Source organism: Typopeltis vanoorti, chromosome 12 (assembly GCF_054136105.1).
Source record: "Typopeltis vanoorti isolate ZY-2024b chromosome 12, IOZ_Tvanoo_1.0, whole genome shotgun sequence".
Lineage (NCBI taxonomy): Eukaryota > Metazoa > Arthropoda > Arachnida > Uropygi > Thelyphonidae > Typopeltis > Typopeltis vanoorti.
In genome coordinates, this window is record NC_143560.1 from 5,752,740 (window position 1) to 5,780,521 (window position 27,782).

Below are 27,782 nucleotides of genomic sequence, written 5' to 3' on the forward strand. Positions count from 1 at the left end.
ATTGTAGTTCTTTCTGTAAAAGATCGTCTGAAGAACAAAAGGAGTGGGCCCGGTGAACCAGTGTTTTAATAGTTCCTGCCTTTTGACTGGGATGGTGATGAGATTCAGCATGGGTATAATGGCCTATATGAGTCTTCTTTCTATAGACTGAGAAATGTAGGTTACCATCTGGGTGACGAATAATTAACTGCTTATTTGATTCTTCTTCTAGGGTAAACTGGATCCTTGGATGAAGTGCATTTAACTTACTGAGAAACTGTTGAAGTTCATCAGAAGAGCTATTCCATATAGCAAAAATGTCATCGACATATCTGAACCAATGAGTAGGTGTGGGAGAAATGTTGTCAAAGATATGTTGTTCAAAATGTTCCATAAAGAAATTGGAGATAGTAGGAGAAAGAGGATTGCCCATTACTGGCCTACACACACACACACACACACACACACACACACACACACACACACACACACACACACACACAGACATTTGCACTGCTTGGAAAGAAGTCGATGTATATCCCCATGATGGACAAGATGTATCCTGCCATATAACAAGTCACGTGTTTGCAGCTGGTAAAAACGGAGGAATATGATGCTCCCAAGTCAGTGCAATGAAGATTGAAAGAGCCATTGTGATAGGATGCCATGTTGCATCTTGGTAAATTGTTGACAAATTGGGCCATCCCAGGTCAATAATCAGTGATACTATACTGAGATGGAAGCACATGGAGTCAACTACAAGTGCTACCACCCACCACACTCGCCAAACATCACTACAGGGTGCTACGAAGGATAATATTTGTTGGCCATCATGTTCAATGCAGAGTTTTGGACATCGACTGGAATACGAATCTGCACAAAAACATTCAGAACCGAGGCTCACAACATGGGTTTTCATGGTAGGGATGAAATATGCAAGCCCCACATTACGTGAACCAACATGCAGTGTCATCTTCAGTGGTGCAAAGAGCATGTACAGTGGGATGTGGAATCTCACAAATCACACTATACACCAGCAGATGGACAGGCGTGGATGCTAATGAACGTCCTGTATCACACTGTGTAACCCCAACTATGAAATTCGGATATGGCAGTGTGATGGTATGGTCCTGTTTTTCCTGATTTGGCCTCAGACCAATGTTTATACAGCCATGAACAATGAACTCCGAGAGGTATCTGAACATTCTGGACAATGCAATGTTTCCTACTTTGTGGCATTTCTACAGAACTGATCATTGTTTCTTTCAGCAAGAAAGTGCACCATCTCATAAGGCTGCTGCTGTAACTGTATGGTTTGTGGAGATGAACATCACCACACTTGAGTGATCTCCACTGATCTCAACCCTATCAAACATCTGTGGGATGAACTGGAGTGTCGGATGAGGTCAAGGGATGTCTGCCCCACAACAGTCCAGGACCTCATTACATGACTACAGGAAAAATGGTCCAAAATCCCATTGATTGCTATCATCCACTTGAGGAAAGTATGCACACAGCATTGCTGCAGTCATTGCAGCAAGAGGAGGTCCTACATCTTACTTACAAACAGCCACAGCACCAACCTTACTAAGGTAGGTGCTGTAGCTGTTTGGTGTGTTGACTTTTTTTTTTTCAGTGTACATGAACTCAAACACAAGTTACTAGTACACATAAGCAAGCTATAGTATAACTGCTTTGTCAGTCATTTACACTAGCCTGACCTCTGGTGAGAGAAGGAAAGAGAGTCAAATTTAAAATAAAAAATTAAATAAAACTGATGTAGTTCCACTTGCAATTTAAATTCTTACAATCATTCTTATGTTATTATAATGGGTGCTTAAGGATCAAAGCTGTATAACTGAGAGGAGACCTCCACATAGCCTTTAAAGGAATGCGGAGAAACGACCAGGGCTTCTGACCTAATGTCCAGTCCTCACCTTCTCGTGGTTCACCCTGTTGGGTATCTACTTTGATACTGAACGAACAAGGATGGGCTGGCAATTTGGTATTAAGCCGACCAAATTGTATTCTTATTGGTTAAACCAAAATAAAAAATGATGGTACAACATGACAAAATTTCATGCTGGCTGGGGCGTCGCCCAGTTAAACAAGGCCCCCCATTGTTTTCGCCAGGGAATCAGGGCGAACAGCGAAAAGTCAGCTACTGGAACAAATCTGAAAACAAACCCCAACTCAACATCACCAGAGTTAAAGATCGGCACTATCAACGTAAGAAGCCTGAATGGCAAAGAAATGGAGCTAGTTGAGGAATTAGATAAGTACCAGATCAACATAATAGGGGTGACTGAAACAAAAAAGACAAAAACTGGTGAGATCTTTCTGAGCAATAAATGTAGAATGTTATATTCAGGCAATGACAATCAAGGAAAAGAAGGAGTAGCCATAGTATTCAACACAAAATAAGAGGCTAATCTTCTTCAACGGCAGTCAGTCTCAAGTAGAGTAACGTGGGCAAATATGAGAATGGGGAACTGGACAATGAGACTTATTTGTGCCTATGGTGCAACAGAAGTTTCTACTAAGGTAGAAGTGGAAGATATTTTTTGACGCTTTAGAAAAAGCAACTGACACAATGAAAAAGGAAAAGTTGGTCCTTGTTGGGGATCTAAATAGCAGAGTAGGAAATGACTGTGAGACATACAAAAATATTTTGGGAAAATTTGGAGAAAAGAGAAAAGCTAATAATAATGGCAAATATTTATTGGATTTCTACTCAGGACATGGACTGGTTATTACTAACACCATGTTCCAACATAAAAATGTGCACAAATTCACATGGAGCGAAGAGGCTAGGAATAAGAAAAATCTCATTGACTATGTTATTGTTGATAGTGATGTTTTCTCCTTGGTGCAGGACACCAGAGTGTACAGAGGATTTGAAATTGGAAGTGATCACTATTTAGTCTTGAGCAGGATAAAATTGAATTTCATATTGAAAAGAATAACATGTAAGAAAGTTTTAAAGCGAATAAAAGTTGAGCAGCTCTCAGATGTGAACTGTAGACTAAAATACACAAAGATTATTGAAAAGAACATGAAAGAGTTTGAGAACAGGAAACAAACCTTGGAGATTCAGTGGCAAACTCTGAAGAAAACATTAATTGATTCTGCCAGAGAGGCATGTGGTGAGGTTGTGTGCAAGGATAAAAAAATCAGAACTCCCTGGTGGACACAGGAAGTTAAAGAGGCAGTGAAGGAAAAGAAGAAAGCATATCAAACGTTCCTGGCAAATAAGACAGAATACAGAGACAAATGTAAGAAAGCTAAACAGTGCGTAAAACTAGCTAAACAAAAGTCATGGGAGGACTTTGGCAAGAATATAGAAAATAAATATCAAGAAGGTGGCAAAATATTCTGGAGGTTGTTGAAGAAGCTTAGGAATGGAGGAAAGAGTGCTGTAAAAGGAGTCAGAGATGATAAAGGTGACAAGAAAACAGGAGAAAAAGATATCCTTGAAGTATGGAGTAATTACTTTGAAAAACTGCTAAATGAAACAAGCAGTGATGACAGCACAGTGATAAAAAACACTGTCCAGGCATGCAGTCAGGAATACATATCCATACTTGAAGTGGAAAAAGCCATCAAAGGCTTGTAATGTGGAAAGGCAACAGGAGTAGATGATATTCGATCAGAAATGCTGAAGTATGGTGGTATAAAAGTCTTATAGTGGCTGCACTGCATAGTTCAGAAAGCCAGGACAGAGGGACAAATTCCCGATGATTGGAGTAGAGCTCTCATAGTACCCATATCTAAAAAGGGACATAAAACTGAATGTGAGAATTACAGAGTATTTACCTTCTGAGTGTTCCTGGCAAAGATCTATGCAAGTATACTCGAGAAACGGTTGAGAAGAATTGTGGAAGAAAAGCATGGTGAAGAACAAGCTGGATTCAGGCCAAAGAGAGGCTGTCAGGATCAGATCTTCACTTTACGACAAACAGTCGAGAAAGCATGGGAATATAACAGAGATCTGTATTTCAGTTTTGTCAATTTGGAAAAGGCATATGACAAGGTGCCAAGAGAGAAGCTATTCAATACGCTGCAGTTATATGATGTCAATGGGGCATTATATCAAGCAATACTTAGTCTTTATTTGAGTTGTAAGTCAGCAGTTAGAATTGAAGGAAGTACAGGAAGATGGTTTAATGTTAAATCTGGTGTGAGACAAGGATGTACATTATCCCCTCTGTTATTCATTATCTATACGGATCACATTATGAAGGAAAGTGGTTTTTAACCTGATATCAAAATTGGAGATGTTAATGTCAGTTCTTTGCTTTATGCGGATGATGCCATACTTCTAAATAAATCCGCTACAAGTCTGCAAGATTCTCTGACTAAATTGAATAGCTGTTGTAATAGATATGGTATGAAGGTCAGCAATAAAAAGACAAAGACAATGAAAATAGGCAGAATCATTGAAAATGTCAACTGTGTTGTGAATGGAGAACCTGTGGAACAAGTAAAACATTTCAGCTACTTAGGCATGATTTTTACTGAAGATGGTAAATGAAATATAGATATAGACAACAGAATCAGCAACACTGGTATGGTGGGAAGTCGTTTGAATAAATTCATATGGAATAAGAAAGAAATTAGTCAGAACACTAAATTAGCTGTATACAAGACAGTGTTCAAACCAGTTTTAACTTATGGATCTGAGAGCTGGGTCAGAAGTAAAACATTTGACCAAAGACTAGAGACTGCAGATATGAGAGTCCTGAGAAAAATTATAGGCGTGAACAGATGGCATCAATGGCAATATCATATTAAAAATGAGAATATTAGGAAAGAACTTGACATTGTCAGCATCCAGGAATGCGTTAGCAGAGCTAATCTCAGGTGGTATGGTCACTTAAACAGAATGGGTGAGGAAAGATTAGCAAAACAAGTGTTCTCTGCCAGGTTGGCAGGAAAACGACCCAGAGGAAGACCAAGATATAGGTGGATTGATACGGTACAAAGTGCCTTAGACGATAGAAATATAAGATCTGATAATATTGGAGTCTTGACAAGTAACAGACTGATTTGGAGGAAAATTGTAGATAGGAAGTTAGTAATGATGTAAATTTTTCATGTAGTACTGTCATATCCTGTACACCCCTTGAAAGTACATGGCAGGAATTTGATGATGATGTTATTATACTTTTTATTTTACTCTTCCCCTTTTTTCTTTCCCTCAGCAGAGGCCAGGCTAGTGTAAACAGTTAACAAAACAGTTACACTATAGCTTACTTATGTGTATCATGATATATATGTACAAAAATACAAGGTACATGTATTCCTGATGATGACTTTAGAGGTCGAAATGTCAAATATTATTTTTCTTAGTTGTAAGCAGAGTAATCGAACTAATTGCTCTAACGTGTTTTTGTCTTCATAATTTCCATACAATGAATGGTGACCACTGTAAACCCTGAGTGAACAGGAACACTGAAGAGCAACACGATTCTATCGGGTGTACTGTAAGTGACTCACAACCAATGTAAAAGTCAAAATAGCATTTTGTGTAAAATATTATTGATACAAAAAAGGTCATTTTCAAAATTAACAGCTAGAAATTAATTTATCAGAATCAAAATAATTTTCAAAAAGTTTAAATTCACAGGTCTGAGTTATTAACTCCATTATGTAGTATTAAGTGATACTTTTGAGACTAACATTAATACACACCTATAACCTTGTCCATTAGGAACTGATTCCAGAATTGGTTCTTTTAATGAAACCTGTTGCTTTTCCATAGTATTTCCTCTTCTAAATAAAATGCTTGTTAAACTCCGTCTCCTTGATTCTCCTATAAAAAATAATTTTAAAAACCAAACTACAATACACTGAAAAGTAGCCAACCTTTTCTTTTTACTGGTATAAATTCATTAAAGATCTGAAAAATGGTATGTGTATTATTAACTTTTTCTGTTCAGGATGACAAAGGTTCAGTACAATAGGGAATACTCAAGGTTCAAAGTAGATAACTGGAAGGAGCTCTCTACAGAGCCAGTAAGGAATGTAGAAAAGCAGACTTCTGATCCATTGTTGAATCCTCACCTTTTCTGTAGTGAACCCGTGAATCCCTTTATTAGGTATCTACTTTATGTGAATCCCACTCATGAAAGGTTGCAATGGATAATATTTTGGAATTAAAACATTCTAATATTATTACCTATGTTCTAATTCTAAGTATTAGAACACATTGGTGGGTCAAGTGTTATAAAATCTAGGAATCAGTTCTAGGTCAAACATGAAACTTTCTAGAGCCACTATTCTTGTTTGATCTTTATGACATATCAATTATGGATATAATGCACTAAGTTTAAAAGCATAAAAACAATACTGGAGTATAAAAAACAAGATTTGTTACCTTTAGGCAGATATTCATAAAATCATATTAAAAAAAAAATGACAAGTATTAAAGAAGATTATATAAATTTCTGTTGCAAACATTTAAAAAATAAGATAAATCTGATGAGATAAGATAAGATAAATCTGAGGGGTGCTTAAGGGTCAAAGCTGTATAACTGACAGGAGACCTCCACATAGCCTTTAACGGAATACGGAGAACCGACCAGGGCTTCTGATCTAATGTCCAATCCTCACCTTCTCATTGTGCACCCTGTTGGGTATCTACTTGGATACTGAACGAACGAGGATGGGCCGGCAATTTGGGATTTAGCCGACCAAATTGTATTCTTATTGGTTAAACCAAAATGAAAAAAGGTGGTACAACATGACAGAATTTCATGCCAGCTGGGGCTTCGCCCGGTTAAACAAGGAACAGCGAAAAGTCAGCTACTGGAACAAATCTGAAAACAAACCCCAACTGAACATCACCAGAGTTAAAGATCGGTACTATCAACGTAAGAAGCCTGAATGGCAAAGAAATGGAGCTAGCTGAGGAATTAGATAAGTACCAGATTGACGTAATAGGGGTGACTGAAACAAAAAAAGACCAAAACTGGTGAGACCTTTCTGAGCAATAAATACAAAATGTTATATTCAGGCAATGACAATCAGGAAAAGAAGGGGTAGCCATAGTATTCAACACAAAATACGAGGCTAATCTTCTTGAATGGCAGTCAGTCTCAAGTAGAGTAATGTGGGCAAATATGAGAATGGGGAACTGGACAATGAGACTTATTTGTGCCTATGGTCCCACAGAAGGTTCTACTAAGGTAGAAGTGGAGAAGTTTTTTGAGGCTTTAGAAAAAGCAACAGACACAATGAAAAATGAAAAGTTGGTCCTTGTTGGGGATCTAAATAGCAGAGTAGGAAATGATTGTGAGACATACAAAAATATTTTGGGAAAATTTGGAGAAAAGAGCAAAGCTAATAATAATGGCAAATATCTGTTGGATTTCTGCTCAGGACATGGATTGGTTATTACTAACACCATGTTCCAACATAAAAATGTGCACAAATTCACATGGAGAGAAGAGGCTAGGAATAAGAAAAGTCTCATTGACTATGTTATTGTTGATAGTGATGTTTTCTCCCTGGTGCAGGACACCAGAGTGTACAGAGGATTTGAAATTGGAAGTGATCACTATTTAGTGTTGAGCAGGATAAAATTGAATTTAATATTGAAAAGAATAACATGCAAGAAAGTTTTAAAGCGAATAAAAGTTGAGCAGCTCTCAGATGTGAACTGTAGACTAAAATACACAAAGATTATTGAAGAAAAAATGAAAGAGTTTGAGAACAGGAATCAAACCTTGGAGATTCAGTGCCAAACTCTGAAGAAAACATTGATTGATTCTGCCAGAGAGGCATGTGGTAAGGTTGTCTGTAAGGATAAAAAAATCAGAACTCCCTGGTGGACACAGGAAGTTAAAGAGGAAGTGAAAGTGCCTGTCAAATAAATCAGCCTGTGCTCTTAGAGAATATAGAGACAAACGCATGAATGCTAAACACTGTGTAAAACTAGCTAAACAAAAGTCATGGGAGGACTTTGGCAAGATTATAGAAAATAAATATCAAGAAGGTGGCAAAATATTCTGGAGGTTGTTGAAGAAGCTTCAGAATGGAGGAAAGAGTGCTGTAAAAGGAATTAGAGATGATAAAGGTGACATGAAAACGGGAGAAAAAGATATCCTTGAAGTATGGAGTAATTACTTTGAAAAACTGCTAAATGAAACAAGCAGTGATGACAGCACAGTGGTAAAAAACACTGATCAGGCATGCAGTCACGGATACATATCCATACTTGAAGTAGAAAAAGACATCAAACCCTTGAAATGTGGAAAGGCAGCAGGAGTATAGCATATTCGACCAGAAATGCTGAAGTATGGTGGTATAAGAGTCTTACAGTGGTTGCACTGTATAGTGCAACCACTGTAAGACTCTGTTCAGAAAGCCTGAACAGAGGGACAAATTCCCGATGATTGGAGTAGAGCTCTCATAGTACCCATATATAAAAAGGGAAATAAAACTGCAGGTGAGAATTACAGAGGTATTTCCCTACTGAGTGTTCCTGGCAAGATCTATGCAAGTATACTTGAGAAACAGTTGAGAAGAATTGTGGAAGAAAAGCTTGGTGAAGAACAAGCTGGATTCAGGCCAAATAGAGTCTGTCGGTATCAGATCTTCACTTTACGACAAATAGTCGAGAAAGTATGGGAATATAACAAAGATCTGTATTTAAGTTTTGTCGATTTGGAAAAGGCATATGACAAGGTGCCAAGAGAGAAGCTATTCAATACACTGCAGTTATATGGTGTCAATGGGGCATTATATCAAGCAATACGTAGTCTTTATTTGAGTTGTAAGTCAGCAGTTAGAATTGAAGGAAGTACAGGAAGATGGTTTAATGTTAAATCTGGTGTGAGACAAGGATGTACATTATCCCCTCTGTTATTCATTATCTATATGGATCACATTATGAAGGAATGTGGTATTAAACCTGATATCAAAATTGGAGATGTTAATGTCAGCTCTTTGCTTTATGCAGATGATGTTATACTTCTAAATAAATCTGCTACAAGTCTGCAAGATTCTCTGACTAAATTGAATAGCTGTTGTAATAGATATGGTATGAAGGTCAGCAATAAAAAGACAAAGACAATGAAAATAGGCAGAATCACTGAAAATGTCAACTGTGTTGTGAATGGAGAACCTGTGGAACAAGTAAAACATTTCAGCTATTTAGGCACGATTTTTACTGATGATGGTAAATTAAATATAGAAATAGACAACAGAATCAGCAAAGCTGGTATGGTAGGAAGTCAATTGAATAAATTCGTATGGAATAAGAGAGAAATTAGTCGGAAGACTAAATTAGCTGTATACAAGACAGTGTTCAAACCAGTTTTAACTTATGGATCTGAGAGCTGGGTCAGAAGTAAAACACTTGACCAAAGACTACAGACCACAGATATGCGAGTCTTGAGAAAGATTATAGGCGTGAACAGATGTCATCAATGGCAATATCATATTAAAAACGAGGATATTAGGAAAGAACTTGACATTGTCAGCACTCAGGAATGTGTTAGCAGAGCTAATCTCAGGTGGTATGGTCACCTAAACAGAATGGGCGAGGAAAGATTAGCAAAACAAGTGTTCTCTGCCAGGTTGGCAGCAAAACGACCCAGATTAAGATCAAGATATAGGTGGATTGATACGGTACAAAGTGGTTTAGACGATAGAAATATAAGATCTGATAATGTTGGAGTCTTGACAAGTAACAGACTGATTTGGAGGAAAATTGTAGATAGAAAATTAATAATGATGTATTTTATTTATTTATTTTTTTTTTTTCATGTAGTACTATCATATTCTGTACACCCCTTGAGGGTACATGGCAGGAATTTGATGATGATGATGATGATAAATCTGATAAAATCTGCCTTCGTGTATAAGACTTAGGCAGACTATTAAGTGATAAAATAGTAACTGTGTTCATTAAAATAATGAAGGTATTATACTAAAATGATGAACAGTTAAAGCAGATGAACAATATTAACACAGTGGCATGTCATTCCTCAAAAAGAAGGAATGTGTGAGATGAGTATGACCCATGCTAAAAAGAGAAAGAACAACTTTCTCTCTGTGCAAAAATAAGATTGCCACATTTTAATTTCTAGCTTAATCTGGTTGTTTGCCATGGGGATATTAGTTTTTGTCTTATAATCTGTGTGTAATCTGTGCAGGAACAGAGATGATGGTATCTTAAGGAACAAGTTGGCAGCTACAGCCTACCTATTTTTTACTAAATAATTTAAGGAAATTACAACGTCAACTAGGATATACATTAAAATGAATTTTAATATACTTCAATATTTCAGCAACGTCACATTGCCATTTTCAAGAATCTTAAGAACAAGAAACGTGTACACAGGCACAACAAACAGTAAACGACGAAGAAGTAGGAAGCTATTATTTCTCCTAAAGTCCTGATGGTTCCCCCTAGCGGGCAATGTTGGTATTCTTGGGCAATTGGGCTGAACGTCTTCTGATGTAGGTTTCCCAAATTTGAGGCAGTCTCATGCAGCCAAATTTGTTGAGGTTTGGATTGTTTCTTAGGGTTGAAGCTGATTCCATGACAAGCCTTTCATATTTGTATTTACTACGGAGTACTATTGTGGCTTTCTTCCACCATATTCTATGGCAGGTATCCAACGCATGGTCAGCAAGACCAGAGTGGCTGTATTGGTGAAACCGGATGTAGTCCTTGTGTTCTGAAATTCTGATATTGGCTGTCCTGCCTGTTTGGCCAAAGTAGGACAGCTTACAGCTGCAAGCGATCTGGTATACACCAGGTAGGTCTGGGGGTTGGTATTTAGTACAGCAGATAAGGGATGCCAATTTTTTATATGGTCTGTAAAAAGAATTTAAGTCATGTTTTTTTAGGATTTTTGTAATTTTTTCCGAGGTGTCTCGGATATAGGGTATGGTGATGGATTTAGAGTAATCCTTGTTGTGAAGGGAGAGGGGGGGTTGTGGTTTACTGGTTTCAATATTTTTTTTTGGGGGGAATAGCCACTGGCTGAGAAAGTGTTGAGAATGTGGTTAAGTTCTGTGGTTAGGGCATTGTCATTTGAACAGATAAGTTTAGCCCTGTTGTGTAGTGTCTTAATGACTCCATATTGTTGCGAGGAGGGAAGGTGGGATTGTTGGTGAATGTATCTGCCTGTATGGGTGGGTTTTCTATAGACTGAGTAAACCAAGGTTCCATCAGGCAGATACATTCATCAACAATTCCATCACCCCTCCTTGCAACAATATGGAGTCATTAAGACACTACACAACAAGGCTAAACTTATCTGTTCAAATGACAATGCCCTAACCACAGAACTAAACCACATTCTCAACACTTTCTCAGCCAATGGCTATCCCCCCCCCCCAAAAAAAAATATTGAAACCTGTAAACCACAACCCCCCCTCACAACAAGGATTACTCTAAATCCATCACCATACCCTATATCCGAGGCACCTAGGAAAAAATTACAAAAATCCTAAAAAAACATGACTTAACTTCTTATTGTTACAGACTATATAAAAATTTGGCATCCCTTATCCATTCTACTAAAGAACCCCCCCCCCCCCTAGATCTACCTGGATCTACAAATTCATTATATGAATTTGTGTGATTCATTATAACATTCTTCATAAGTAGCCAGCATGTCTTCTGCTGCATTCCCTAAAGGCAAGTATTTATGGCTGTAGATCTGTGCATTCATAGGGCTGATTTGCCTGCTCTGAGAGATGACAAAAAAGAATCTGAGTTTCCAGGAGGATAAAACATTCTACTTTTGTATGAGACTGGCTAACTCACCATTTGATTGAAAAGCCCAATAGTCACATCATGGGATTTGAACTTTGGTCTTTTCAAACTAAAGAGTTCAATCTATACCAACTGAGCTATGTAGGATCTTCTTTATATTTCATCTTTATATAACAGTCTTCCCCTTAATGTGTTCCCTAAGGAATACAATATACAGTCATTCGAATCCAGTGTGAACAAGTACCTTCATTCCCAACCCATACACAGTACTAATCTACTATAGGTTGATTTACCAACCATGGGCTCAACATAAAAAAATATATATATATATATATAATGTAATGTAAGTTCTATGACATATAGCTAAATGGGATTGCTAAATTACAATGAGATTTGATTGTACATTTACACTATATGGGAAGATACTGGCAGATCCCACCAGGGACTGATCATGAAATGTCTGTGCAGATGGTAGTAAAGTAGAGTATTCTTCCATGTTTGAAAGAGCTGCTTCTAGACTGAGAGAGGGAGCAGAAGGTCTCCATAACTTGCAGAAAGAGAAGTTGTATGATGAAACGAAGTTGTGCCAGGATAAGAATGTGATCAAAGGCATTCATGCAATATTATCTATAGTAATCGTCGAGAGATGGTAATACTTTCTTTATACTCAGTCTGTAATGTGTTAAGTTTGTCCAAATAGCTTCTCTACATCAAATGATCTGAAAGGGATTTTGATGAAAAGAAAAAAGGTAATATTCTGAATGCTTAATGGCAGGTAGGATGCAATCCAAAGTGTACTGTCTCAGGTGGAAGCATAGAATTCAGATCCATAGTATCTTGACTGGATGATTACTTGCTAGAGATAGAACAAAGAACACTGGTCTGTACCATGGAGGTGGAAGACATGGTGTGAAGATGTTTACATACGTTAGATACTGGATAAGAAAGTTAGTTTTTTATAATTAAACGTTGGTCCCAAGAATTTTGTCTGTCAACTGATATCGTGTTGTGGCGCCCTATTGACCTGGAGAGTAATGCCAACAGTAACACTGCCTATAAGGTCTCCCATGCAAGTCAGTTCAAAGAGTAGGGATCAGGCTAAGAAATGCCCTGATCCTCCATGTTTGGAGTTGTTATGATGGGCTGACTACCCATCTAAAGAAAAACACCACTAAGTCACGAAACCATGCACTTGGGTTACAAACTGGATTGTTCACAATGACAACTATTTGGAAATTACTAGTGGGCTACTAGATGGGATGTGGAATATAAAACCTTTGCTTAAACTTGTGTCTCTTCCTGTACAGAAACTAGGTGGCTGAATCATGGACACCTAAAAAAATATAAAAAACAATATTCTACAGTGGAACATGTAATAATAGACATGACAATGGTGTAGGTTTTATAGTGCATGATAACATCTCAATATGTAAAAATTTTCACACCAGCAGACAATCAATTCTGTTATATCTACATTTCTGACATCTGCTTGATAATGCAATTATTAATGCATGGATAGGCTTATTTGTTCGTCAGACACGCTGCAATAGATTATTAATGGTTATGCACCAACAGAAGATACAATGATGACGACACCAAAGATAACTTTCATGAAGAACTACAAAGGATATATGATTCTTTACTGGGGCATTTTATAAAATTAGTTATGGATGACTTCAATGCTAAACTGGGAAAAGAAACAAGATATAGACCAACAAATGATCCAGATAGTCTGCAATGCATGCCATTACTAATGATAATGGGATTACAGTTATTAACTTTGCATCCTCAAGATGTTACATATTGTTCTCCCTATATGGAGCAATAATCAAATCAAACCAAACAGACCATGTAATGATAAACAACAGGAACAAGACATGTACATCTACAGGAGCTGGTGAAGATACTAATTACTATCTGTAATAGCACATTTTAACTTAGATTTTCTGTTAAATGGTAAAATGTTATGAGAAAAAGAAATACCAGTCAATATAACACTGAAAAGTGTAAGGATGCAAATAAACAAACGAAACAATCAATACGTATAAAGCAGGAAATACAATATTCAGTTCCTCCTGTAATTGAGAAAAACAAAACAAATTGGTTCCAGATCAAAAATATTATTGCTTGTCAAGCAGAAAAAATCTATCAGCATCTCACAGGGCCTTCCAAATCTACTTCACAAATATATGTATCCTCAAGTTCTGACCTCAGTGTTCATTTCCATCTCCAGTCTGCAAAACTTCGTCTACTTTTCCTGATAGTAACACAAATTCTGACCTCCTCAAGCATACATCTCAGCTTTCACAGTTACACATTCTTTGACTCCTTTCATCTCAAAGGTGGCATATGTTTCCTTCGATATACCATACCAGAGACTATTCAACAGAACTTCTGGTTTCTTTGGCTGAAACTCTTTGTTCCATTTTGAACTTTTTGCCTTCTTTTTTTTTTTAAATAATTTCTTTCAGTTCAACTTTCTTAACAGAGAAGGTCATATTTCTCAGAGAATTTAATATCCACAATACTGAGTGGCTTTTCTCTTCCAGCTGCACACTAAGCAGGTAGAGAGGTGAGAATTTATTATCACCATTAATCTTCATCATCATCATCATCATCATCAAATTCCTGCCATGTACCCTCAAGGGGTGTACAGGATATGATAGTACTACATGAAAAAAATTACATCATGATTAATTTCCTATCTACAATTTTCCTCCAAATCAGTCTGTTACTTGTCAACACTCCAATATTATCAGCTCTTATATTTCTATCGTCTAAAGCACTTTGTACCGTATCAATCCACCTATATCTTGGTCTTCCTCTCAGTCGTTTTCCTGCCAACCTGGCAGAGAACACTTGTTTTGCTAATCTTTCCTCTCCCATTCTGTTTAAGTGACCATACCACCTGAGATTAGCTCTGCTAACACATTCCTGGATGCTGACAATGTCAAGTTCTTTCCTAATATCCTCGTTTTTAATATGATACTGCCATTGATGCCACCTGTTCACGCCTATAATCTTTCTCAGGACTCTCATATCTGAAGTCTCTAGTCTTCGGTCAAGTGTTTTACTTCTGACCCAGCTCTCAGATCCATAAGTTAAAACTGGTTTGAACACTGTTTTGTATACAGCTAATTTAGTGTTGCGACTAATTTCTCTCTTATTCCATATGAATTTATTCAATTGACTTCCCACCATACCAGCTTTGCTGATTCTGTTGTCTATTTCTATATTTAATTTACCATCTTCAGTAAAAATCGTGCCTAAATAGCTGAAATGTTTTACTTGTTCCACAGGTTCTCCATTCACAACACAGTTGACATTTTCAATGATTCTGCCTATTTTCATTGTCTTTGTCTTTTTATTGCTGACCTTCATACCATATCTATTACAAGAGCTATTCAATTTAGTCAGAGAAACTTGCAGACTTGTAGCGGATTTATTTAGAAGTATAACATCATCTGCATAGAGCAAAGAGCTGACATTAACATCTCCAATTTCGATATCATGTTTAATACCACTTTCCTTCATAATGCGATCCATATAGATAATGAATAACAGAGGGGATAATGTACATCCTTGACTCACACCAGATTTAACATTAAACCATCTTCCTGTACTTCCTTCAGTTCCAACTGCTGACTTACAACTCAAATAAAGACTAACTATTACTTGATATAATGTCCCACTGACACCATATAACCGCAGCGTATTGAACAGCTTCTCTCTTGGCACCTTGTCATATGCCTTTTCCAAATCGACAAAACTTAAATACAGATCTTTGTTATATTCCCATGCTTTCTCGACTATTTGTTGTAAAGTGAAGATCTGATCCTGACAGCCTCTATTTGGCCTGAATCCAGCTTGTTCTTCACCAAGCTTTTCTTCCACAATTCTTCTCAACCGTTTCTCAAGTATACTTGCATAGATCTTGCCAGGAACATTCAGTAGGGAAATACCTCTGTAATTCTCACATGCAGTTTTATTTCCCTTTTTATATATGGGTACTATGAGAGCTCTACTCCAATCATCAGGAATTCGTCCCTTTGTCCAGGCTTTCTGAAGTATGCAGTGCAGCCTCTGTAAGACTCTTATACCACCATACTTCAGCATTTCTGGTCGAATATCATCTACTCCTGCTGCCTTTCCACATTTCAAGCCTTTGATGGCTTTTTCTACTTCAAGTATGGATATGTATTCCTGACTGCATGCCTGGTCAGTGTTTTTTACCACTGTGCTGTCATCACTGCTTGTTTCATTTAGCAGTTTTTCAAAGTAATTACTCCATACTTCAAGGATATCTTTTTCTCCCGTTTCCATGTCACCTTTATCATCTCTAATTCCTTTTATAGCACTCTTTCCTCCATTCTTAAGCTTCTTCAACAACCTCCAGAATATTTTGCCACCTTCTTGATATTTATTTTCTATATTCTTGCCAAAGTCCTCCCATGACTTTTGTTTAGCTAGTTTTACACAGTGTTTAGCATTCTTGCATTTGTCTCTATATTCTCTAAGAGCACACGCTGACTTATTTGACAGGAACTTTTGGTATGCTTTCTTCTTTTCCTTCACTGCCTCTTTAACTTCCTGTGTCCACCAGGGAGTTCTGATTTTTTTATCCTTACAAACAACCTCACCACATGCCTCTCTGGCAGAATCAATCAATGTTTTCTTCAGAGTTTGCCACTGAATCTCCAAGGTTTGATTTCTGTTCTCAAACTCTTTCATTTTTCCTTCAATAATCTTTGTGTATTTTGGTCTACAGCTCACATCTGAGAGCTGCTCAACTTTTATTAGCTTTAAAACTTTCTTACATGTTATTCTTTTGAATATGAAATTCAATTTTATCCTGGTCAAGACTAAATAGTGATCATTTCCAATTTCAAATCCTCTGTACACTCTGGTGTCCTGCACCAGGGAGAAAACATCACTATCAACAATAACATAGTCAATGAGACTTTTCTTATTCCTAGCCTCTTCTCTCCATGTGAATTTGTGCACATTTTTATGTTGGAACATGGTGTTAGTAATAACCAGTCCATGTCCTGAGCAGAAATCCAACAGATATTTGCCATTATTATTAGCTTTGCTCTTTTCTCCAAATTTTCCCAAAAATATTTTTGTATGTCTCACAATCATTTCCTACTCTGCTATTTAGATCCCCAACAAGGACCAACTTTTCATTTTTCATTGTGTCTGTTGCTTTTTCTAAAGCATCAAAAAATTCCTCCACTTCTACCTTAGTAGAACCTTCTGTGGGACCATAGGCACAAATAAGTCTCATTGTCCAGTTCCCCATTCTCATATTTGCCCACATTACTCTACTTGAGACTGACTGCCATTCAAGAAGATTAGCCTCGTATTTTGTGTTGAATACTATGGCTACTCCTTCTTTTCCTTGATTGTCATTGCCTGAATATAATATTTTGTATTTATTGCTCAGAAAGATCTCACCAGTTTTGGTCTTTTTTGTTTCAGTCACCCCTATTATGTCGATCTGGTACTTATCTAATTCTTCAGCTAGCTCCATTTCTTTGCCATTCAGGCTTCTTACGTTGATAGTACCGATTTTTAACTCTGGTGATGTTGAGTTGGGGTTTATTTTCAGATTTGTTCCATTAATCTTATATAATTAAATACCTGGCAGGCATGATACTAGCAGTCCCCACCACTCTCCAAACATCCTAGAACTCTTCCTCAATGGCGATTCTTTCAAGTATATCGTAAATGTTGTTCTTCCAAGTGCTGATCTTTCATGGAATAACACTCATATAGTCACTCACTTGTCTATGAGTTCTCTGGCATTATAAGAATGCCAAGTAAGATAATCTTTATAGCTTTTATGCTTCATTTCCTTGGTTGGATTATTATATATATATATATATATATATATTTTCTTTCTGACCTAAATACGTTCACTAACCAAATCTTTATTGATAAAGAAACATATATTCTGCATTTCACTCTAAATTTCCATCTGTTATCTAAGCTTTAGTTCTCCAAAAGATGTCAAAGCTGTACAAGAGAATGTCTGGGCTTATATTAAAAGCCTGAAACAGCTGCAAGAAAACTATTAATACATCCAAAACTAATTTACAAAAACATAAAAATAAGATATTTGCATCATGTTTAAATGGGAGTTGCCCTTCTGATCTTTTGCTAGAGCTACTGACTTTTGTCTAACACTGCTCCCATTCCTGTTGCATCCAATTGGTTGTATTGCATCTGCATCATAACTCATAATAAATGCCAATCTCTTGACTTTATACTTTTCCTCAAATGCATCCTTAACAGACCTCGGTAATGTCTCCCAAACACTCAATGCTCCCATCTGACCTTTTGCCAGAAAGAGATCAAAAGAATCTTGTCATTAGATACCAAAAAATCTCCTAATGACATTTCTCTGACTGTTATATAAGTTTGCACTCCAAAGATAATTTCTGTTCTAAGTCACCTTTTTATGCTCTCTCTTATTCTAATGGTATCTATTCCACAGTCTGGAAACTAGCCTGTATTCAAACCCATTCCTAAGATCGGTGACAAATCCTCACATCACACTATCACCAAATTTCTCTCATCTCATTTTTCTCCGAAGTAATAGAGAGAACCTCTAACACTCTACTTCTACACTACCTTGAAGGCTCAACTAATAAACAACTGCCAGTAATGATTCTTTCACTGTCAATCAATAGGATATCTACTTACCTATGTCATTCATCTTTGAACAAACATTATGAAAAAGTTTAGCAAATCAAAAGTGGTTGTATTTAATATCTCCAATGCTTTTGATTGGATCTGCCACAAACTTCCATTTAGTAAGTCCCCATTACTTCTGCAACTGCTGCCAGCTTCTGAATGCTCACCACTAGATGGTTCCATATTTTCTAAGGTTACAATCAATCCTGAGATTCCACAGGGCTCTGTTCACTATTCTCTTTCTGCTATATATCAAAGACCTGCTCCAGTTAACCAATAATCCAATACAGTTTTGTTCCTGACAGTATACTGCAATCCTTCTCATCATTCATCAAATCTTGCCCATACAAAACATTTCCCCATCCAGGATACTAACATACTACAGGTTAGTATCATCTAACATCTATTTTATGTCTAGAAATAATCCTGTTCATTGTTATAGCCACTGAATTAAATCAGAACTAGAAGCAACTGAAAAATCAAATATGTAACAGTTAATTTATCAATAACCTATACCAATTCATGAAATAAACAGAACATTGCATATCTCTAAAACACCTTTCAGATACATTTGCCTCTAAAATCAAGAATGGTTATGCTTAATGTTTACAAATGTAAAAGCTTGTAAACTAAAACTAAACACTTTATCTTCCGTTTAGTACATAACTATATAACCGCGCAGTTAGCCTAGTGGCTTTGCGTTTCGCAACCATATGCCTGGGGAAGGAGTGTCCCAGGTTCGATTCCCGTTGTAGACGTGAGGAATTTGAGGATCTTCCTCAGGCATAGCCAAGTTACCCGGTCTCGGGTGTAGTCAGTAGGGTTTTTTCCGCCAGTTTATCTGGCGTTTTTCATCCTGCAAACAGGCAAACTGGCCCCGTGAACATACGCCTCTACAATCACAAATATATCCCCCCCCCCCCGAGCGGCAGACCAGGCGATGGGTCAGTTGGGAGTAGTACTAACAAGAAGTCGCATCTAAAAGTAACACGCGGACCCTGCATAGGAAGCGGGAATAACGCGTAGAAGAAGAAGAAGAGTACATAACTATATAGAAACCTAATGCTATGACAGGGCAGTTAATCCTGTCTGCATAATGAATTCCATGCATTCTCTGGCTGGTTTGTTAGTTATGAAAGATGAAAAACCCAAGTTTCTGTTACATTTCTTCCACCTCCATATAAGAATAGCCAACTTGCCTCCAGTTGAAAACTCCCTATCTTGGCATATCAGATGGGATTCAAACCTAGGTCATTCCACACAAATGGCTGTTGCTCAGTAACAGACTCTTAACCAATATATATCCTTTGATGACCAATTTCAAGTACAAAAATCATCAATTTTGTACTTGAAATATAAAATATTTATATTTTTGTACATCATTTAGAATGAACATGTTTTCTACTTGAGACTAATAATACTGTTCTGTTAGTTCAAAAAATTTCAAATAGTGACTAAGCCACAACAGGTTTTGGTTTTGAGAAATACTGATCTAAACAGAGCAGTGTGAAGAGAAAGAAGATTTGAAACCAAACTCAATACTGAAAATTATTTTTTGATATCATACATGCCTTGTTTAGAAATGGTGCTGGATGGGACATACTCCCAATACATAGCACTGTTTTGGTGAGTGATGGTATTTCCTTTGTCAATTCCACCGCATGAAAGGTTGGATACCTATAGCACATCTTCTCTAATAAGTAGGGTGAGTTGAGTCTTTCACAGGAAGACGAAATTCATCTATTGCCATTCATAATCAGGCCAGTAGTATGGACAGTATTAAACATAAAATACAATTTTTGCCAAATGAGATGATTCGTGTTGTAACATGCTCTCTTTGACTATCAATGGATAGTCAAAGAGAGCAATGTGACCTTGCAAAAACCCCCAGAAAAGAACTGAAGTATTACACTTCAGAAATCTAATCTAATATTTTAGTTAATGTAAATATTTTTTTTTGTCAGAATAATAAAAGCATTCAGTGAAAAATGGAAAAATTTCGCTGTTTAACATATATATATATATATATATATAGCAACTTATTTTTATAAGTCTGTATCAAACCACTATCTTGACGCTATCAAGAATGCCAACATATGCAATCTTATTAATCAATACACATCTTTTAAAGTAAGGCAATGAAATTAATTCAGAAAGCACACTGCAAACTTCCAAACGATACTGTAATTTTTATAATTTAAAAAAAAAGAATTTTTTTTTTGTATTTTTTTTTGTTTCTATCAGCCCATTTTCTATATGCCACTTTAAATTGCTATTCATAACTTTTTTAATTTTTTTTTTCAAAATACTTTTGTATAGTTTTCAAACATGACAGTGATAAGATGCAGATTTTTAACATAAGAGCTATAATTGTGCTATAACTATTATAACACAACAATAACCTATGTTGTATCTGCTCTCCAGCCAAAAGGCTGTGGGTTCGAATCCCGCATTGGGCATGGATGTTTGTGATTGTCTGTGGAAAAACTAGTGGTGGTGGTGGTGGTCAGCAATAGATGCCGTTGAGGTAGTTGCAGTCAGTTGGTGGATGATTAGTGACTGAGTGGTGGAGACAGTTGTAGAGCAGGTGCCCTCCCTTGATGAGTCTTTGGACTCCCTGGAGGTGTCAAATAATAATAATAATAATAATAATAATAAAATAAGATTAATGAAGGATTAAAAACTTTAGGTGAAGATATGCAGTGCTTCCTATTCAGTTTCATGACTATAAATGTATTTCAATTATCGATTTTATTAAAATTTAGTATAACAAACTAATGAAAAGCTCTGAGCACATTCCCACGGGCACTTTAAGAGATTAACTATAGCAAACTGTTTACAACAAACTATTCTCCAAAGTCCTAACAAGTTCATAGGGTTGATTGTACAGTGTTCTGAACTAACTAGTATCAAATGTACATTATAATAAAGGAACTATTATTCTATGAAAAGAAATTCCTATTTTTACAGTTAATAATGATGAACAAAAGATCACCACCCACTCACCTTCTGTTGGAAAATCCTGCATATGATGACACTGGTATATTTTGTAATTTATTAGAAAGCTATTTGAATTAAACACATAGCAGACAGACATCCCAGAATTCTCAAGGCACTCTTGATATGATTTAAACTTTTTAATCCTGCATCCAGAATAATAATAATTATGATCATCATTTGAGTACTTGTATGGAGTTTCAGACCTCTACCATGGAAGATCCACATCAACTCTCACAATATCAAAATTTTTTTTTTTTTACTTATTTTACTGACAAAGTAACTTACCACAAATTATACCTCCTCAGGCAACTCATTCCCAAACAAAATGCAAAAATCTACTACATTCTTATCCTCTTGTTAACACATTCACTGCCACTTGTTAATGACAATGTCCCCAGACCATTCAGAATAATAATCAGGGATGCTACTGATATACAGTACTTAAAGAATTTGATAAGTTGAAATGGTGGGAAATGTTGGCTGTGAGGTCCATGTTAGTAAGTGTAAAGTTATGCACTTTGGTATGATGAGATTTCTAATGGCATAATATATTGATGGGATTATGCTTAGGGTTATGGTGGATAGAAAACTTCTGGATGGGTGTTACAGGATATCGTTTGATGAAAATAAATTTTTTGTTAAAAGATGGGGAGAGCATATGGAGATCACGCAAACTAAGTTTGTGTGCAGTTAAGAAAGGGATGAGCATTAAAATTGTTCTCTCCCAAGCAGTATGTGAGCGTGTGAATAAATTTAAAAGAAATTATGATGGCTGGGATCTGAAAGCTGGGTCAGAAGTAAAACACTTGACCAAAGACTAGAGACCGCAGATATGAGAGTCCTGAGAAAGATTATAGGCGTGAACAGATGGCATCAATGGCAATATCATATTAAAAACGAGGATATTAGGAAAGAACTTGACATTGTCTGCATCCAGGAATGCGTTAGCAGAGCTAATCTCAGGTGGTATGGTCACCTAAACAGAATGGGCGAGGAAAGATTAGCAAAACAAGTGTTCTCTGCCAGGTTGGCAGCAAAACGACCCAGAGGAAGACCAAGATATAGGTGGATTGATACGGTACAAAGTGCCTTAGACGATAGAAATATAAGATCTGATAATGTTGGAGTCTTGACAAGTAACAGACTGATTTGGAGGAAAATTGTAGATAGGAAGTTAGTAATAATATAATTTTTTTCATGTAGTACTATCATATCCTGTACACCCCATGTGGGTACATGGCAGGATGATGATGATGGTGAGGATAATCAATGGCCTCCCTCAATGAGCCCTTGACTACCTGAAGGTCTCAGATAACAATTATATTTGAGCATTTGTGGTTAAGCATCATCTGTTCCAGCTGCTTTTCCACATTTGAAATTTTTGATGGCTTTATTATTATTATTGTATGGACACAAACATGGAGTCTGAAGACTTATCACAGGACACCCAATTTATCCACACAATCTATCATAGCTCTTCTTGAACCCATTAACAGACAAAGCACTAACAACTGACTCTGGTAACCGATTCCATTCATTCATTCACAACACTCCAAGTGAAAATCTAGTATTCACGCCCCAACTAACTACACTTTTACTCAACTTTCAGGGATGACCTCTTCTGCCCCTCTAAGTGTTGAAACAATTCCCCTGCATCAATCCTATAAAACCTTTTAAGTAACTTAACTGTTTCTATCATATCCCCTCTTTTTTGCCTCTGAACCAATTTCTGCAGTCCATATACCCTCAATCTATCCTCATAGGAAATGTTCCGCAGACTATTAACCATCTTGGTTGCTTGACTCTGCTTCCTCTCCACAACTTCCTCATCCCAAAGAAACAGATCAGACTCAAGCACAGTAATCCAGATGTGGACTTGATGTATTAAGGCCACATAAAGAGGAATAACAACTTCCTTATCTCTACTTTCCTATCTCTTGTTAGTCTACTTCAATAACCAAGAAATCTTATGAGCAACCTTAGAAATAAATCTTCTAAAACTTCAACTCTGTTGAACACCACCCCTAAATCCTAGTTTCATCTATTTCCTGGAGTACGGCTCCATCAATGTGGTACACGGCTTATTTACTCCAAAATGCTTTCTCCACATTAAACTGACACCTATTATCTTCTGCCCATACTGATAGTCTATTTAAATAATCTTCCAAGCTCTCCACATTGCCTATACTCTACCTAATTTTGCATAGTCAGCAAACAACTGATTATTATTTTATATTATTTCAACAAACAACTCATATTATTTCCTATATCATGTGTACACAAACAGTAGTAGTCTCACTGAACTTTGCAGCACACCATTAGTCACTCACCAGTTTTCACCTGGATTCTGCTCCTTTGCATGCCACGTTTTGATATCTGTCCAGCAGCCATTCTCTTATCCACATAACCAGTGTCACACCCATCCCCATTTGTTCAAATTTACATAAAAGAGTTCCACGTGGTATTTTGTCAAATGCCTTTGCATTTCCTTTATTCATGGAGCTGTCACTCCATTATAAAAAGTTAGTAAATTACTAAGGCATGACCTACCCTTTACAAATCCATGTTGTCCGTCACAGAGTATCATATTCCTATCCACCCATTCCTGATTTCTCTCAGTGACCAATTTTTCCACCATTCCTTAGATACTGATTAGTCTATAATATGTTACTATAGAACTTTCCTTATATAAGGGAATTATTTTTCTTTCTTTCCACTCCCATGGAACTCTACCAGAGCTGAGACTTAAATGAGCCCAGTCAGAGACATTGCTAGTTCCCTTGCACATTTCCTTAAAACGCAAGCTGATATCCCATCTAATTCCAGAGCTATATTCACACTGAGATTCTGCAATATCCCAAGAACCTGCAATTCATCCAATTCTGTTCCCACATAAATCTTTTTCAGATATTTCACACCTCGTAACCATCATCACTCATTAAGGTTATTCTTCCATACTCATTCTTCCTCTTACTTGCCACACAATGAAAGAACTCTTTGGGATTTCCCTTGTCCTTCTCGGCAAGTTTCTTCTTGTAATCTGATTTTGCCTTCCTTACTATACAGTTAACCCCTTCTTGCCTAACCCTCATATTGTTCATCAGTTTGTTGATCACCTTTCTCCTTATATACCTTCCACAGCATTTTCCTTTTCTGAAGCTCATTCTTAAGGATATTACTCATCAATCTAATCCTACATGATTAACCCTTATTACATTAGGTATACAATTTAAAATAGCTTCCTCTAGAGGCCGCTTATCTCTCATCCATACTAACATCCTTCCCTTGCAAGGTTTTATGCAATGACACAGCTTTGAGCTTCCTCTTAAGCTTGCCATAATCACCTGCCTTGAAATTCCACATATACCCCTTGTTTGAAAGAATAATCCTCACTGTTTAATTCACTGTACTAATTTCTCCACCTAAAAGTGCTTGCCATTTAGAAATATGATCAGTGAGTTTAGTGTTTAACATTATATCTATTACTTTTTCTTTGACCATCATTGCCTGAACATATCACATTTGTTATTTAGAAGAATCTCATTTTTTTTCTTTGTTTTGGTAACTCCAATTATGTTAACATTTCTCTGACATTTACACCTCTTTTCCATTGATATGTCTTATTCGAATAAGATAACCGAAATTGGGTTTTAATTAGTTGGAATTTGATAACATTGATCATGATATGCCTTATGTTTATCAATGGTTTAATGGTGCCTATCTTGAATTCTGCTGGTGCCGAGTTTGATAAAGCATTTGAATTTTCCCGTTTATTTTGCTTCCCTTGACAAAAAAGGAAGGGTCCTTGTTTAACTGGGCAATGCTTCAGTTGACATGACATTTCATCTTGTATCATGATTGTCTTTGGTTTAAACCCCAAGTAAGATACAATGTGGTCAGTTAAATCCCAAATTTTCAGCCCATCCTCATTTGTTCAGCATACAGTTGCATACCTACTAATGGGGTACACCACAAGAAGGTGAGGAATGGGCATTAGGTGAAAATTCTTAGTATTCTTTAAAAGGCTATGCTCTAATCTACTCTTTGGTTATTGTCTTAGTTAGGAACAAAGCCCCTAATTCTACTATCTGAGACTGTCTCCTGATCAAATATTGATGAATTTATTTGACATGCTGCGCCAGCCAATATCCTAGGATAGATGAGACTCTTATCCAAGGAGACCTTCTCAGAATAATATACAGAGGTGAAAGTTCTAGCAATTATACACATTTACAATCTACTTCAATTCGTCTATATCTAACTTAGTCTGCAGTCGTGGCTTATAAATATCTACTATACATCTATATCCCCCCCACGCCCCTGCTTAGGTTCAGTTTTATGAGTGGTAATTTGAATTCATATCTCAGGCCAATATCAGGTATAAAATACAAAGCATGTTTATTGAAGTCTAAAATTCATATACAATAAATGCATCAAACACATAGTCAATTCAATTTCATTCTAAGTAAAATTAGATAACACAGCTAAACACCCTTGAACATGAACACTAACTTGCTCTACAAAACATTCATTAATATACACAAAATTGCTAGTTTAGAATTAATCCATTCAATTATTTTTAAGTTACGTAAATTTCTCACATTAATCATTGTCATATCACACATAATTTCCTTCTCAGACATTTATTTCCAGTTGGGACAGGTCACTTCCAAATATGGTAATCACTTAAAAGTTCACTATCAAATGTCCACACTCTAAATTACATACAGTGTCCATTCATTTCTTTGACTGGAAACATAAAATAAATTCTGTACTTTACCATTCCCTGGTATGATTATCTGGCCCATCCACAGCTTTGTCTAGACATCTCAATCCTTTTGCTGGCTTTCGTCCACGTGGTCACTTATGATAGCCACACGATATGGCCTTTCCGAACGACTTGCCAATATGCCGCCATGGTCTCGTTCCATTGCCGCTTGCAGTCATCAGCATTGCCAGTCCTTTGATCGTGCTCCACTACCCTGTTATAAGAGATAGCTAGCCGGGACTCTGGAACTACGGGTGGTCTGGACTCACTCAGGAGGCAGGAGAGAGAGCCAACATCCAAGAAACAGGAACCAGGAACAAAAAAAGCCTCTAGAGAGTGGGGCAAACCCCTTTTATATCACCTCTTTTGCCGCCTCTTTCCGCTATGTTTTTCTGCATGGCACTCATCTTCCGAGAAACGCGATTGAGCTTCGATTTCCATATAATTCTCTTTGCCTTAGGCCATAAATTACACTGGACGGCTAATACGTGACCTTTAGACTTTTGCTTATATTCAATTAATTCACATACATTACATAGGATATTCTCCTTTTAACTACATTTATATACACAATTCCTTTCATGAACTTGGGTAAACAAGATTAATTTCACATCTCTAAATCAACGTTTTTATGGCCTTACTTAAGGTTAATATATGTGTATTTTCTCTCTTGCCAAAGTACAAGTTTTCTCCTTGTTTACATTTTAGACTTGTTAGATCCTGAATGAATAATTTCTTTTACTGAATGTTTCATTCAGGATGTAACATTATCTTTATAATCTTCTAACTTTGACCTTTAAGCAACTTTAGTTGACTTCTATCCATTTAATTTTCAGTACCCTTTTGCAAGAAAATTTAATTCTTCTTCATTATTCTCATGTCTGGCTTTGATAAAGTCTATGTTTCACTTACATAGAGAGCAATGCTCTAGTGCTTTTTACAAATAGTTTTCATGGTTTGAAATTGATGCTGAAGAAGAATAAGCATCTCGTCACTGGTAACATTTTCTTTGCCACTGTGATTCATCACACTTGTATCATGACAAGACTTTAGTCAGATAATATTTTTTATAAACTGCATTCATAACCTCCAGAACATTTTTCAGTTCTATTTCAAATTGCAATTCTGAATTAGGTGATTGCAGAATTCAATTACAAACTTTTGAAACTGTTGTTTGCTTTGAGTTTTAAGTAACAACTTTCCCTTCTCTCCAGTCTTTGTTAACTCTTTCCACACTTTTAAACTATTGTTCTTAATCTAACAATCTGCAAAAGCATAATATACCCTTCCTTACTACCTCTCTTTTTTATGACTGGTTTTGGGAAAAGGATTTTTTTCCTTGTCTCATATTTTTTTTCTGAAATGAAACAGGTCTTCTCTCTCCTTCAGTATCCTCCCTTTATTTCTTATTCTGTTTCATATTATTTAGCAAAGTATTTTTAAGCATGTGACAAGATAATAACTACTATAATTTTTCCAGTCTGTAGCATTAGCTCCCTTTGGTATTTGGATTATTATACTTGTTTTCTCTTTATCTAGCTTTCTAACTCTTTTTTTGTATTTTTTATTTTATTTTTTAAAATAATTCAAATAACTTAC

General features: G+C 36.5%; 1 protein-coding gene across 5 annotated transcripts in view; it reads right to left on the minus strand.

Annotated features, from left to right (window-relative positions):
- Positions 1-27,782, minus strand: part of LOC150100558 (FHF complex subunit HOOK-interacting protein 1B-like) — a 303,141-nt gene that overhangs the window by 28,333 nt on the left and 247,026 nt on the right. For all 5 annotated transcript variants that reach the window (XM_090401613.1, XM_090401614.1, XM_090401612.1 and 2 more), the window contains exon 12: positions 5,674-5,794. In XM_090401613.1, the coding sequence (XP_090257739.1) occupies positions 5,674-5,794 (121 nt within the window). The remainder of the gene's footprint in view (positions 1-5,673; positions 5,795-27,782) is intronic.